Consider the following 13,392-nt stretch of genomic DNA (forward strand, 5'->3'; position numbering starts at 1 on the left):
AAAAAAATACAAAAACTAGCCAGGCGAGGTGGCGGGCGCCTGTAGTCCCAGCTACTCGGGAGGCTGAGGCAGGAGAATGGTGTAAACCCGCGGCGCGGAGCTTGCAGTGAGCTGAGATCCGGCCACTGCACTCCAGCCCGGGCGACAGAGTGAGACTCCGTCTCAAAAAAAAAAAGAAAGCTGATTCATCTTGTCATTATTTCTGTCTTGTCTGATTTGCTTTGATTGATTTCAAAATTTCTTAAAATGTCTATAAGATACCTGGAATACAGGTGGCTTCGTTAGAAATGTATACCTGTTTTTCCCCTAAATAGGATAAGTGCCAGTTATTACCCCCATTCCTCAGATCTGAAACTGTTTAATCTCCCAATTCTAGCAAACAACCCTGGTCCTTCTGAGTAAGAAATTAAAATGTGATTAAGATTTTTGCCCCACTCATGAGAATTTTAGATAGAATTTTTTTAAATTAGGAATATCTGAATAGCATATAGCCTATTGTACTTTACATAGAGTGTGGAATTAAATTGTTTTGTTCAGAAATTACTTAGCATACAGATAGATTCTGCATAAGCTATCCAGTAGACATACAGAGATGGAGGAACTATCTCTGACCACTAGGCAGAATCCTTATCTTTGGATTTTAGGGACAAATAGACTACTGGTACCCAGTAAATATGAAGTGGTATAATACCTGACATACTTTAATAGAAAACCATGGTGAGTTCACAATATTGTATAACCTTTTTATCTATTTTAAAATTATGTAACTCACTAATACATTTTGAACAGGCAGTTACTAAATATAATTAAATTGAGGGCATTCACATCACAGAACAAAGGGAAGCATTTTCAGCAAGTGAACAAGAGACTAGTGAGACAGCTAAAGAAAATTTTATTGGGGTGGGGAGTGGATTTTAGTAGGGTTTTTTGTTTTGTTTTGCTTTTTTCTTCTTTTTTAAAATTATTTACTTCTGGAAGAACAATACAAACATACAGGAAATATAACATGCCTTTTAAAACAAAGACAAATGCTTCCCATCTTTGGCTCCCATTTTTGACCCACAGAACACTTGTTTTAAGCAAGAGAGTAGATGCTCCTGTTACAAACTGTAGGTGGAATTCCAGGCTTCCTCGGACCTTCAATCTGCAACAAAAACTTTGGACCAGGAAACAGCAATAGAACATCAACACAATACATTTGTGTTGTGGGGTTACTGAAATACTGAAATAAATATTCCTTTAAGTTACTTAATCTCTTGCAAACAATCAAATGTAAAATGATTAATAGCCTTTTACATTTGGATAGAGCACTATTTTTTAAAGCACTTTTAGTCTGATCTCATTTGACATAGAGAACACCTTTCTATTAGTCTGCCGGCAAAGTACCATAGACTGGGTGGCATAAACAAAATGTATTTCTCACAGTTCTGGAGGCTAGCAAGTCCAAGATCGAGGTGCTGGTTGACTCGGTTTCTGATGAGGGCTGTTTTCCTGGCTTGCAGACAGCCTCCTTCTTGCTGTGCCTTCATATGCTCCTTCCTGTATGTGTGGGTGCATGTGGAAAGAGATCGCTCTCTAATCCCTTCCCTTTAAGGCCACCAGTCCTACTGGATTAGAACCCCACTTTTATGACTCCATTTAACCTTAATTACCTCCTAAAAGCTCTATGTCTAAGAACAGTCAAATTACGGGTTAGGGCTTCAACATATTAATTTGAGGGGGACACAATTCAGTCAACAGCAACCCTCCTGAAGCAGATAAGAAGACATAACTGCTATTTTAGAGATGAACTAACCGATACACCTAATGTTAGAAAGTTAGTAAAATACTATGACTAAGGTTCAGATAGTTATTTTTATCCAACTCCACACTGCTTTCTTAGCTAGTTTATCTGACAAAAGCCAAACAAACAAAGACATTTCCCTACTGCTTACAAAATAGAAGTCACTAGTTGATTGCAAAGAATCATCAGAATTAACTTCATGCTTTTCCATGTTGCATGGTTGTGAAAAATGGGATTGATTTTCACTTAAAATTTATAAGAAATGGTATGTTCTAGATTTTTCAGTCAGCTAAAGTCAGGTTACTTTAACACTACTGTCAAAAGTACTAGTCTAAGTTTTTAAGTGATAGGTAAGTTAGAATTGTAGTGACCAGGCTGGCGTTGCCTTTTTAGCATTCTTCAAGGTTACAACTAAAGTATCATGTTTTACAATTAAGTGTCATGTTTTATATTTTACAGAAGATGATCTAAGAAATACAGGACCAGTAGATGCTCAAGTATATCTTGAAGAAATGTCTTGGAATGAAGGTTGGAATTTTTTTTTCTTTTGACATTAAAAAAATTAGGAATTTTCTATAAGAAAAAAAAACTCATTGGACATTTGGAAATCTTAAAAAGAAATAATAGTGTGGCTTTCTATATATATGTGGTGTTTCTGTTGGAGTATTTCTGTTTTATTCTAAACTTTATTTATTGACTGATATCCTCCTATGTGACTCATTTCCAGTTATTTTTATATTCTAATTTGATGTTAGGAACATAAAGTTTCATAAGAGTTTTTGTTGTGTTTTTTACTTTAGTTTTTGCATTACTGTCTATGTAGTATTGTAATATGGTAAATAATGTCAAACGATAGTATTTTTTTCATTCCTTTTAATGTTGACAAGATGAATTCCTCTTAGAATTTTTATTTTCCCTTTATATATAATCATAAACTGTCAGGGCAGGGCTTTTAAGAGGCTTGATTTTTTTTTTTTTTTTTAATAACTCTCACATACTGATTGTCTTGTAGGAAGAAAAGAATATCTGCCATTTCCCTTGATGCAACATGAAGTCATGTCTTTTTTACTTTTCTGTTATTAAAATTTTAGAACTTAAATCCAATGTAGTTTCCCCATTCTTCTGATGGTTCCTTGAATTGTTCTGGTTAGACATCATTAAATTGGAAAACACCCTTTACTAAACGGAAGCCATGAGTACCATACTTACTTGTTTCTCTGGGTAAATGAAGAAAATCTTACTATTTCCTAGAATCTTTAGATATTCTTAACCCTTTAACCTTATTGTGCAGCATGAAGTACAAATTCCCTCAAGGTTTATAAAAATCTACTAATGAGTGTGGATAGGTAGAAGATAAAAACAGAGCCATCTGAAACCAAATTTACTTTTTGAATGGCAAATTCTTAACTTAGTGCCTGTAAGACGTGGGTCACAAGCCATATTGACTTAGAAAGGGAATCACGTCTTTGCCTCTGGGAACATTCTGCCCCCAACCCCTCAAGTGAAATCCTAGGGTAGAAATTCAGTGAATAATTGCTAAAGTTGAGGTTTTGTATAACTGGGGCTCCTAGTGGTGGTGACAGTCTCATTAGAGTAAACAGGAAGAAATACTGTGAAAACAATACACTAGTGACACAGACTTTTCACTGCTAGTTGGTGGAAGGGACACTCTAGAACATGTCATTTATCAGGGACACTTGCCTAACTAAAAAAATATATATGCACATATGTATATATACACATATACTTTTTATTTTTTGCCAAATACACAAACTTCAAAGAGACTAAATATGTTTTGAAAATAGTTTGTCTCCTTATCAATTGGTATGTATATGTATGTTTGTATGTGTTTAATGTCTTATTAAATTAGTTCTTGCTATAGTCGATATGGGTAATATATTTTGTATGATAATGTGAAAATACTGAAAACTGGTTTTTATAATTTTTTTTGCCTTTTAAATATATAACAATATAATGTTAAGATCTTTATTTAACATGAGAATACGGGCTAGGAGCCTGGAATCCCAGCACTTTGGGAGTCTGAGTTTGGAGAATCGCAGAGGTCAGGAGTTTGAGACCAGCCTGGGCAACACAGGAAGACTCTGAGAACAGATTGTGAGAGCAGGAAAAAAAAAAATTAAAAACAAAGCAAAACAAAGCCAAAAAATAGCGAGAACACATCTGTACAAAAAATTATATATATGTGTGTATATATATATATACATATAAACTTTTAAAAAGAAAAGGAAGAAACATAATATGGATTAGTGTCTTAAGCATCTGTCCGGTCAATAAATACATGGACTTTCTGATACAAGTGAAAATGCTAGCATATGGAAGGAAATGTACAACAAAAAATCATCAAGCGTTATCATCAATGTGTTTTTGCCCCTGGAACTCCCTAAAGTAAACTTGATAGTAAAGAAGATGTAGAAGAATCCAACCCATAGCCAATGAATTAGTAATAAGCAGATACAGTTCATCTTAAAGTATAGGATGCACTTAGACGCTTAGGTTTTTATAACTAAAGATGGAAATAATTCTAATCTTAATGAGAGAAAATACCGAGCAAGAGCTACATGAAACCATTATTCTTGTAGGAATATTTAAAAACAAATCATGGAAGTTTTGATTTTTTTTCTCATTTAAAAAGAGAAATTTTGGCAGATGAAATTAAATAAAAAGTGTGATCAACTAGGAAAGGAAAAATTTGTTTAAAGATCCCCTTTAGGATCATTTTCAGAATAGCTATGGAAAGTGAAGATCTGGAACAGAGAAAAGTTCATGAAACCCTATAGGATAGACACAGCCAAATTGTTGGTTGCCTGATCAAAGGGCAGTATGAAATGATCCTTTTTATTATGCTTAAAAGGCATATGTGAGTTGTGCAGATATTGAAGCTAATCTTCACCCTTAGTCGTTATACGGCTTGGTCATTTTGTTGGCCTTCATTCAGAGTATTTAAAATGATGGTTTCTGTAAAAGTTATCACCTGGTTAAAAGCTTGATGGTATAATAATAATATAAGCAGAACTTTTACAAGATGTGAGTTTTTAGTGAGCATTATTTGGAGTCATCTATGACAAAACTCCACAGTAGCCCATGGTGTCCTCTGTGTCATTTACCAAGAACATGTCAACTCAGATTGTTTTCCAGTGTTCACTGAGGTGGTAAAAAAACAAGGGGGTAGGGGGAGATTTAGCTTAGGAAAATCAATGGTTAGAATATGTACATTTTTAGACAATTTAATAATTAAAAAATTCACTTTCAGAACATGCTCTAGTACGTAGATGTTGGCCTAGGGAAGATGTCTGCATTTTGAATTCAAGATTAAATTATTTTTCTGTATGGAGAACAAAGGCATTGTGGTAAAGAATAAAAAGCTGGATTAGGTGAATGAATTCATTTTCCTTACTGATTAAAAAAGAAAACAAAGTTAAGCTTATTTAATTGCCAGTTTTTCCAAGGCTGAACTTGTAAGAGAGCAGGTACAAGGCAGTTCAATTTTGCTTTTTTAAACTATATGATATGATCTAAGTATTAATCAAATTTGATAATTGAATGAAGATATTTGATTGTATGAAATCATGAGTCCTTTGAGACTTATTTTCTAATAATCAGTTATGATGGTGGTAAAATAACGTGATTGATAAGTTATTTTCCTTTGAAAGTTACTTCTCAGAGACAGTAAAATGGAATGACCAATGGATCAGAGATTCTTTAAGTCAAAGGGCACAAGCATTTCAAATTCCCAGGAAAATGACACACTTAAAATTTCCACGATCAGGAGCCTAAGTATTGCACTGTATTGCCTCCTTTGGGCATCTCACTTCAGCATTTTGTTGGTTCATGTGTCATTTGTAAAAATCAAACAAACAGAAACACACACATACCCCACAGGATTTAAAAAAAAAAAAAAAACCACCAAAAACCATGGTGCTGTGTTTATAGACTTAAGATTCTTGAAATAGTGTGACACTAGAAGTGTCCAGATGTTGCACTTGATAGTCTGGTTTTCTCTAAAGGATAGACTTCAGGCAGAAGCATCATCTTCCCTAACAGTAAGACAGGTAGGGCTGTTTTTCTTTTTCCTTCACTGTAATATTTTAGACAAATACATTGTTGAAAAGAATGTAAAATTTATATGAATTTTAAGAAAATAGAAAACTTTAAATAACTTTCATGGGTTGCTTCTGAGCATGCCCTGTCCTCCCAAAATCCTTGGACTTTTAATTCATAGCTTCAATCCCTCTCCTCTACAGAGAAAGATTCTTTGGTAGGTAATTTTTATAAACATTGCCCCTTTCAAGAAATCCAGTTCTCCTTTAAATACATTTTATCTTTACTGAGCTTCTTTGTTTTGTTTTACAATTTCTATGGAATAAACTCTGCACCTTTTAAGGGTATCAGTGAGGTAGTTACAAGTCTTTGAAACATTATTTTGTTTTCTTTTGCAGATGATCACTCTTTTTATCTGAGTTGCAGATGTGGTGGAAAATACAGTGTTTCCAAGGATGAAGCAGAAGAAGTTAGCCTGATTTCTTGTGATACATGTTCATTAATTATAGAACTCCTTCATTATAACTAAAATTGTTCACAACTTGAAATGCTTTAACTGTGGTAGAGACATGATGAGGAGAGGCCATTGGGCTTTGTCCATTCAAGGAAATGGATTTTTTGTCAGCCCTATTATTTGCAAAGAAAATATACAATTATCAAGCAGAGACCACCTCAGATTAATAAAGAATGAATATAATTATTTATTTGTATTTATAATTTATATTTACAAGTTGTCACAAAAGAAGATTTGATTATATTTGGTGAATTCTCATCTGAGAACTTTATGATGTCATTTTTTTTCCATGACACAAAATAAGAATTTTCTTAATATGAGCATGTCTCCTCTTTTGAATGGGTAACAGTATCATCATATTCCTTTATAGTTAATAAGTTTCTGATCTAACAGATAATGTTTAATAAAGTTGCTAAAGTTATAGGTCTGTTGTACACCTAGAATCTTTGTGAATAATGTGAGGCCAGTTCTCCTATAAGGAAGGCTAGTTATGGATATTCATAAGGTTATTTCAAAGTTAATGAAGACAAAGTAGCAACTATAGGAAGTGTTGACTCCAATCTTGGCCCTGTATTTCCAAAGCTTGTAAACACTGCCATCTTCAAATTTAAATGTAATTTAGGAAATGGAAGCTTTATTTTTTAATTTTAATTTTTATTTCTTTTTCTAAGAGTCTCACTCTATCGCCCCAGCTGGAGTGCAGTGGCATGATCTCGGGTCCCTGTAACCTCCGTCTCCTGGGTTCAAGTGACTCTCCAGCCTTAGCCTCCCGAGTAGCTGGATTACATGTGCCCACCACCATGCCCAGCTAATTCTTGTATTTTTAGTAGAGATGGGGTTCCACCATGTTGGCCAGGCTGGTCTCAAACTCCTGACCTCAGGTGATCCACCTGCCTCGACCTCCCAAAGTGCTAGGATTACAGGTGTGAGTCACCATGCCTGGCCTAAGTTTTCTCAGTAGAGACAGGATTTCATCATGTTGGCCAGGCTGGTCTTGAACTCCTGGCCTCAAATGATCCACCCATGTCAACCTCCCAAAGTGCTAGGATTGCAGGCGTCAGCCACCGTGCCCGGCCAGAAGCTTTTTGAAAAATAATGATTTGAAATAGGTGCATTATTTCTCTTTCTATTTTGGAGTGTTAAGATATAATATTGGGGCCAGGCATGGTGGCTCACATCTGTAATCCCAGCACTTTGAGAGACTAAGGCGGGTGGATCACCTTTGGTCAGGAGTTCGAGACCAGCCTGGCCAACATGGTGAAACCCCATTATCTACTAAAAATAATTTTTAAAAAAATTAGCCAGTCATGTTGGTGCGTGCCTCTGGTCCTAGCTACTCGGGAGGCTGAGGCACAAGAATCGCCTGAACCCAGGAGGGAGAGGCTGCAGTGAGCAGAGGTTGTGCCACTGCACTGCAGCCTGGGCTACAGAGCAAGACTCTGTCTCAAAAAAAAAAAAAAAAAAAAAAAAAAGTATTTATGCCTATATTTATGAAGATGGTGCTCTGATGAAATGAACTTTTATAAAGTATTATTGACTATAGCTAACTATAGATGGCATATGACTTAAAGATGCAGTTTTCTATGTATTTAATATTTTGTGTACAGTAGAAGTCAGAACTCATTTAAAGAACTTTAAGGGATCCTTTAGAAACATTTTTACTTAATTTCAAATGAGTGGGCTGAGCATGTAGACTAGCAGCTTTCTATCAAACCTGGCATTGTGAGGTTGAACTTATAAATACGAATAGTTACTACTCTGACTTGTAAATGTAGCTGCTAAAGTATGAGGCATATTTAAGAATAATAGATTACTTTCATTATACCTATAAGAACAAGAATTCAAAAGTGAGGTAGTCATCCAGGTTCCCCCTCCCAAAGTATTTTTGTATCATAAAATTTAGATGACCTTTTTGGGTTACATTTTTATCTATATATTTTGAACTAACAGAATGTGTGTTGAATATTCTTTACATTTAACAATAAAAAACAACTAAAACTGAATACCAAATAGTTTATTAGTACATGGTTTCAACGGGAGTAATAAATTCACATGAAAAGGAGACAATAATCAAGTCAAAAGAATAAATGATTACTAATCATCAGAAAATCTGTGGCCATTAGGGCTGGCACGTAAAAATCCAAAATCACTCAGAGGCCAAATCTGTAAAACCAAAATGAGGTTGAAGACAATTAGTGAAAGTAATGTTATAGTATCATCATATTCCCTTTTGCTGTCCGTCCCTTTTCTCTATGCCAGACAAACACTTTCTCCTTACTCATCAATCAAGAATAAAATTTTCCACATCAAAGTAAGATTTGAGAAAATAAACTTATGTGTATATATGTTTAAACTCCAAAGTTTGGAACATTCAAACACTGTACACGAAATTATATGCGTGTGGTGTGTGATACATATATATGAATATATGGTCTGTGTTTCCTTTTACTACTCGTAAATAAGAGTTAACTGTATACTTTCAACCAAAGGGGTTTAGGTTTAAGTACTTGAATATGGCATCTGTTTAAATGTAAACAATCTGGTAAATTATCTAACAGCTCCATGTATTCATGTATGTTTTTCTCCTCATTGACTGTGATAAAAAGGAGTGGCCAGTGAAAACAATAATCTTCCCTAACAATCATACATTCACGATAAGTCTACTGACTCATACTACTCAACTGGGGTATCCATACATTACAGGCAGTTTGAATCCAGACCGTTCTTCTGCACATGCTTATTAAAATATGCCCTGCGCAGGATATGAACATGGTTTTAAGAGTTGTACAAGAGAGAACTGAATTTTTGGAAATTCAAATTAAAGTTTTCTTAGGCTATAGCTAAGGTAGTTTGAATTTTATTATTATCTCTATGGGAGCCGGGGCAATGGGGGAATAAGTCTGCATATGGCTATTAAGTTAAAGCCAACAGGTTCATAAAATATATTCAGTGCAGCAGTTAAATACACTGACAGTCTGAAGACTTCAGAGATCATTTTGAGAGAAACTTTTTTTCTAGCTCAGAAAATAAACCTTACATTTTAAGCAGAAAATGGTACCTTAAAGAAGATTCGTCCTCTTATTAGTCCATATGGAATAGGTCCATAGTATCTGGAATCTGTAGAATTCTGTAGATTATCACCTTCTAACCAAACATGACCCATTGGCACCTAGAATTAGAGAAGAAATGCAGCCCCTTTAAAAAAGATAAAACCTAATTTGGGTACTATAATTAAAAAGCATGTCATTCAGAGGTAGGGAGAAATGTCCTAAGGTTCTCTTTTATAGAATAGATACAAATCCTAATATTGCATTTTTGCTTTTATTTCTTGCAAAATAAAGCAACTTTTACTAAATATCAAAGGTTTCAACTTTTTAAAAAACCTATCTTTTTTCATCATATGGTTCCCAAATACTAATTTGTTATACAAACCCCAAACTGAGGTTATAAGAGATCAAAACAGTGTGACAGGGTCATTAATTTAATAGACTTCAAAAGAGGTCATTAGGATGCTGACTGAAAATGTGCCCTTATGTCTCAATAACAGCATAAGCAGGGCAGCCACTCACTCAGCAACATCCTGGGGCCAATACCAAGGCCAGACCTATTAGAATGCTCATGATGAACTAAATGGTAATTGATTGTGACATCAATTACAAATAATCTCATCATTTTATTGGAGTGGGCTTGTCAGAATTCTAATTAAGATCCCTGTTCTGCCTTTGTACAGGCCATATCTTCAATGCATTATACTTCAATAATGACCATGAAGAACCAGAAGGACCTATTATAAAATCATCAGTTGCAAAATTAATGATGGTGACCTTCTCCTAAATGAAAAGACTGTCTCCTATAATGTTCTATGTATAAACTGGTAAATAACAAGATTTCTACTCAGTGACAATCATATTTAGAACAGAATATGTTGCTTTTTTTTTTTTAAAGCCGCCTGCAATATGAGACATTTGCCTATTACTATCTGTTCAATGTAAACTAAAAAACTTACTTTCCAGAAACAATCTTTAAAATTGCTTTTTAAAAGTTTTTATTTTACAGTTTTGTTACCTAAGACAGTTGAATTATTGACCAGACCAAAATGATCTATATATAGGGAAGGAATTTATTTTCACTAATTTGACTGGTTTTACTTGTAAACCTTTTATGAAGAAAAATATCACTACCGGGTTTAATAAGAGATAATGCAACTCTTTTTTAAATCACAAATTACTTTCTTGAAAAGTAAATGTATACAAGAATGTAAAATTTGAATTTCATTTACATAAGCGATTTTAAGATTCTGGAAGGTCTTACGTACAAATATTTGCCAAAAACCTCCAAATTAACTCTGCATTTATTAAATGTTAAATCTATTTGTAGAAAAAGGACATAAGTTTACTGAAAGAATATCAGAAAATATATGATCATTCACTTTTATTATTATTACTGGAACTAGTTTGTCCAAGGGCCAATAGCAAGGCCACTTCTTTGCTATCTAATAAAATAGACATATGTGCAGTGAAGCATAAGACTGCTCTAGTAGAAAAGTGTGTACATCACAGTCATCAAAAAAGGAACAAAATAGTGAATTTGGAAAAGCCATATGTAATAAACATTCCAAAGCGTTCATTTGATGAAGCTATAAGGTGAACATCTTTCATGTTTAAATATCCATGGTTTCTCCCTAAAATGTGTTTTTTCCTGAGTTCTAAAAACAGGTAATGTAAATGAATAAATAAAACCATGTAGTTATGGACATCAGTAAAAGTAAAAGAAAAACATTCTACAGACTAATAAGGCAACATACCAACAATCTAGGGATCTCTTTGACCATCCCATTGACAGTAAACCAGGATCCGTGGTTTATACATTCCGTCTCCTCATGAAGCTTTCCCTAAATTTGCCTACCCGTACCAACCTGATTGTTTCCAGCTCTTAACATACAAAGTCAGCCTTGCTTGGGGCCCTACATTATAACCTTTATTATTATTTTTAACCTGCTTGCCTTTTCTGTCAGTTTTTACTATTTTATACCAGAATAAACCAACAGACAGTAATGCCATGATTTTACTTTTTTGAGTGTTAATGACTTTTATTACATTACATTTTGGTGCAAAAATAACTGCGGTTTTTGCTGCAAAATAAATTTAATGGCAAAAACCACAATTACTTTTGCACCAGCCTAATAGATTTTTGCCAATATGCTTGGCGAAAAATGATACCTTTGTCTTATGAGTAAGGCTGAATCTCTTCGTGTTTAAGAGGTGTTTAGTTCCTTCTCTGTGATATATTTTTGCATGTCTTTTGCCATTTGGCTACTGGGTTGATCTCTTTTTTTTTCCTTCATTTCATAAGCACTCTTTAAATACTAGGGAGATTAGCCCTTTGTGGTACAAAGAGCAAATATCCCCAGTTTTTCATTTCTCTTATCAGCTTTTGCTTTCATGTCTTCTGAATTCTAAGTCTTTGTTAGAAAGGTCTCATGGTTTCTTCTTTTACATTTAACTATTTTATTCTTTGGGAGTACATCCTGACAGATGGTTGTAAGGCTTGGATGAATGTTTTTTATTTTTGTAAATAATAACTAATTTAATACCTTGGTAATATTTTTCTATGCATTTATTTGATTGTTGGCAGTGTAGAATATTATTCTGTGTGTTTTCTGATTGCATTTAATATCCAGTGAATAGTCTGTGCCTACTTTTGCATATATTAGTCTTTGAGATCTCAATTGTCCTATCTACGTGTATTTCTTATATAATACAGACAGGATTAATACATTTATCGCAAATACTTTTCCCAATCTGTTTTTTGTCTTTTATATTTATGTTCCACAAAGTTTTTAGTTTTTTATACAGTATTTACTTTTATATCCATTTGCTTTTTAAAAGATGATTTTAATTATTTACAGCACCTAAACCAAAAGTGGAACTCAAATATTTGCTGGTAGTTAAATACTTGTAAGTAGAAATTCTCTGAAAGCACAATGATAACTGCCATTAGGCTAGGTCACTTCTGTAGCAGTTATGACCTCAGTTTCTTTCAAATTAGCGATGTACGATGAAGTATCATCTCTGGAGTAATTTTTTTTTTTTTTTTTGAAACAGAGTCTTGCTCTGTCACCCAGGCTGGAGTGCAGTGGCGCGATCTCAGCTCACTGCAACTTCCACCTCCTGGGTTCAAGCAGTTCTGCCTCAGCCTCCCAAGTAGCTGGGATTAGAGGTGCCCACCACCACACCCAGCTAATTTTTCTATTTTAGTAGAGACTGGGTTTAACCACGTTGGCCAGGCTGGTCTTGAACTCCTGACTTCAAGCAACCCACCCACTTTGGCCTCCCAAGGTGGTGGGATTACAGGCGTGAGCCAACACGCCCAACCATTGCTGGAGTAATATAATTAACAACTACAGAAAGTAATCGTCTAAAAAAAAATAACCTAGAACATATCACCAGGAGCCTTTCATGTGATACTTAAAATAACCTGTAAAGTACTAAATTTGATATTTAGTCAAGAAAAAAGAAATAGGTTCAAATATGAGACATGTTAACTCCTCATTATCTGAAATCCATACACGTTAATGATCATGCATCCATTTACAGTAAAGGGATAATGCCTGCATCTCACAGAGTTAACACTTGATGTAGAGTACACAAATCAAGGAAACAGCTGTATCACTGATGTTACCTTTAATCTAACAAGATCTCCATAAACAAAACCTCTAAGTACAGATCTTTTAAAATCAAAGCAGTCACCTTTGCTGATCCATCTCTATAAATTACAGGTTGAGTATCTCTTATCTGAAATGCTAGAGACCAGAAGTGTTTCAGGTTTCAGATATTTAGATTTTGGAATATTTGCATATACATGAGATATCCAGGGGAGGAGACCCAAGTCTAAACATGAAATCCATTTATGTTTCACATATACCTTATACACATAGTCTGAAGGTAATTTTATACAATATTTATAATTTGTCCAAGGAACAAAGTTTTGACTGTGTTTTGACTATGACTTGTCATGTGAAGTCATATGTGGAATT

At 34.3% G+C, this 13,392-nt stretch overlaps 2 protein-coding genes across 4 annotated transcripts in view; one reads left to right on the plus strand and one right to left on the minus strand.

Moving 5' to 3' along the window:
* The window catches only part of DNAJC24 (DnaJ (Hsp40) homolog, subfamily C, member 24), a 64,413-nt gene extending 55,628 nt beyond the window's left edge, over positions 1 to 8,785 (plus strand). Inside the window, exons 4-5 of one of the 2 annotated variants that reach the window (XM_011936334.1) lie at positions 2,243 to 2,311; positions 6,241 to 8,785. In XM_011936334.1, the coding sequence (XP_011791724.1) occupies positions 2,243 to 2,311; positions 6,241 to 6,371 (200 nt within the window). In that variant the 3' untranslated portion in view covers positions 6,372 to 8,785. The remainder of the gene's footprint in view (positions 1 to 2,242; positions 2,312 to 6,240) is intronic. The other variant, XM_011936335.1, reaches the window with a different exon arrangement.
* IMMP1L (IMP1 inner mitochondrial membrane peptidase-like (S. cerevisiae)) overlaps positions 8,354 to 13,392 on the minus strand; it is a 75,438-nt gene continuing 70,399 nt past the window's right edge. The window contains exons 5-6 of one of the 2 annotated variants that reach the window (XM_011936332.1): positions 9,415 to 9,525; positions 8,354 to 8,519 (exon numbers count right to left, since the gene is read on the minus strand). In XM_011936332.1, the coding sequence (XP_011791722.1) occupies positions 8,451 to 8,519; positions 9,415 to 9,525 (180 nt within the window). In that variant the 3' untranslated portion in view covers positions 8,354 to 8,450. The remainder of the gene's footprint in view (positions 8,520 to 9,414; positions 9,526 to 13,392) is intronic. The other variant, XM_011936333.1, reaches the window with a different exon arrangement.

Source organism: Colobus angolensis, unplaced genomic scaffold, assembly GCF_000951035.1.
Source record: "Colobus angolensis palliatus isolate OR3802 unplaced genomic scaffold, Cang.pa_1.0 Scaffold152, whole genome shotgun sequence".
Classification (NCBI taxonomy): Eukaryota; Metazoa; Chordata; class Mammalia; order Primates; family Cercopithecidae; genus Colobus; species Colobus angolensis.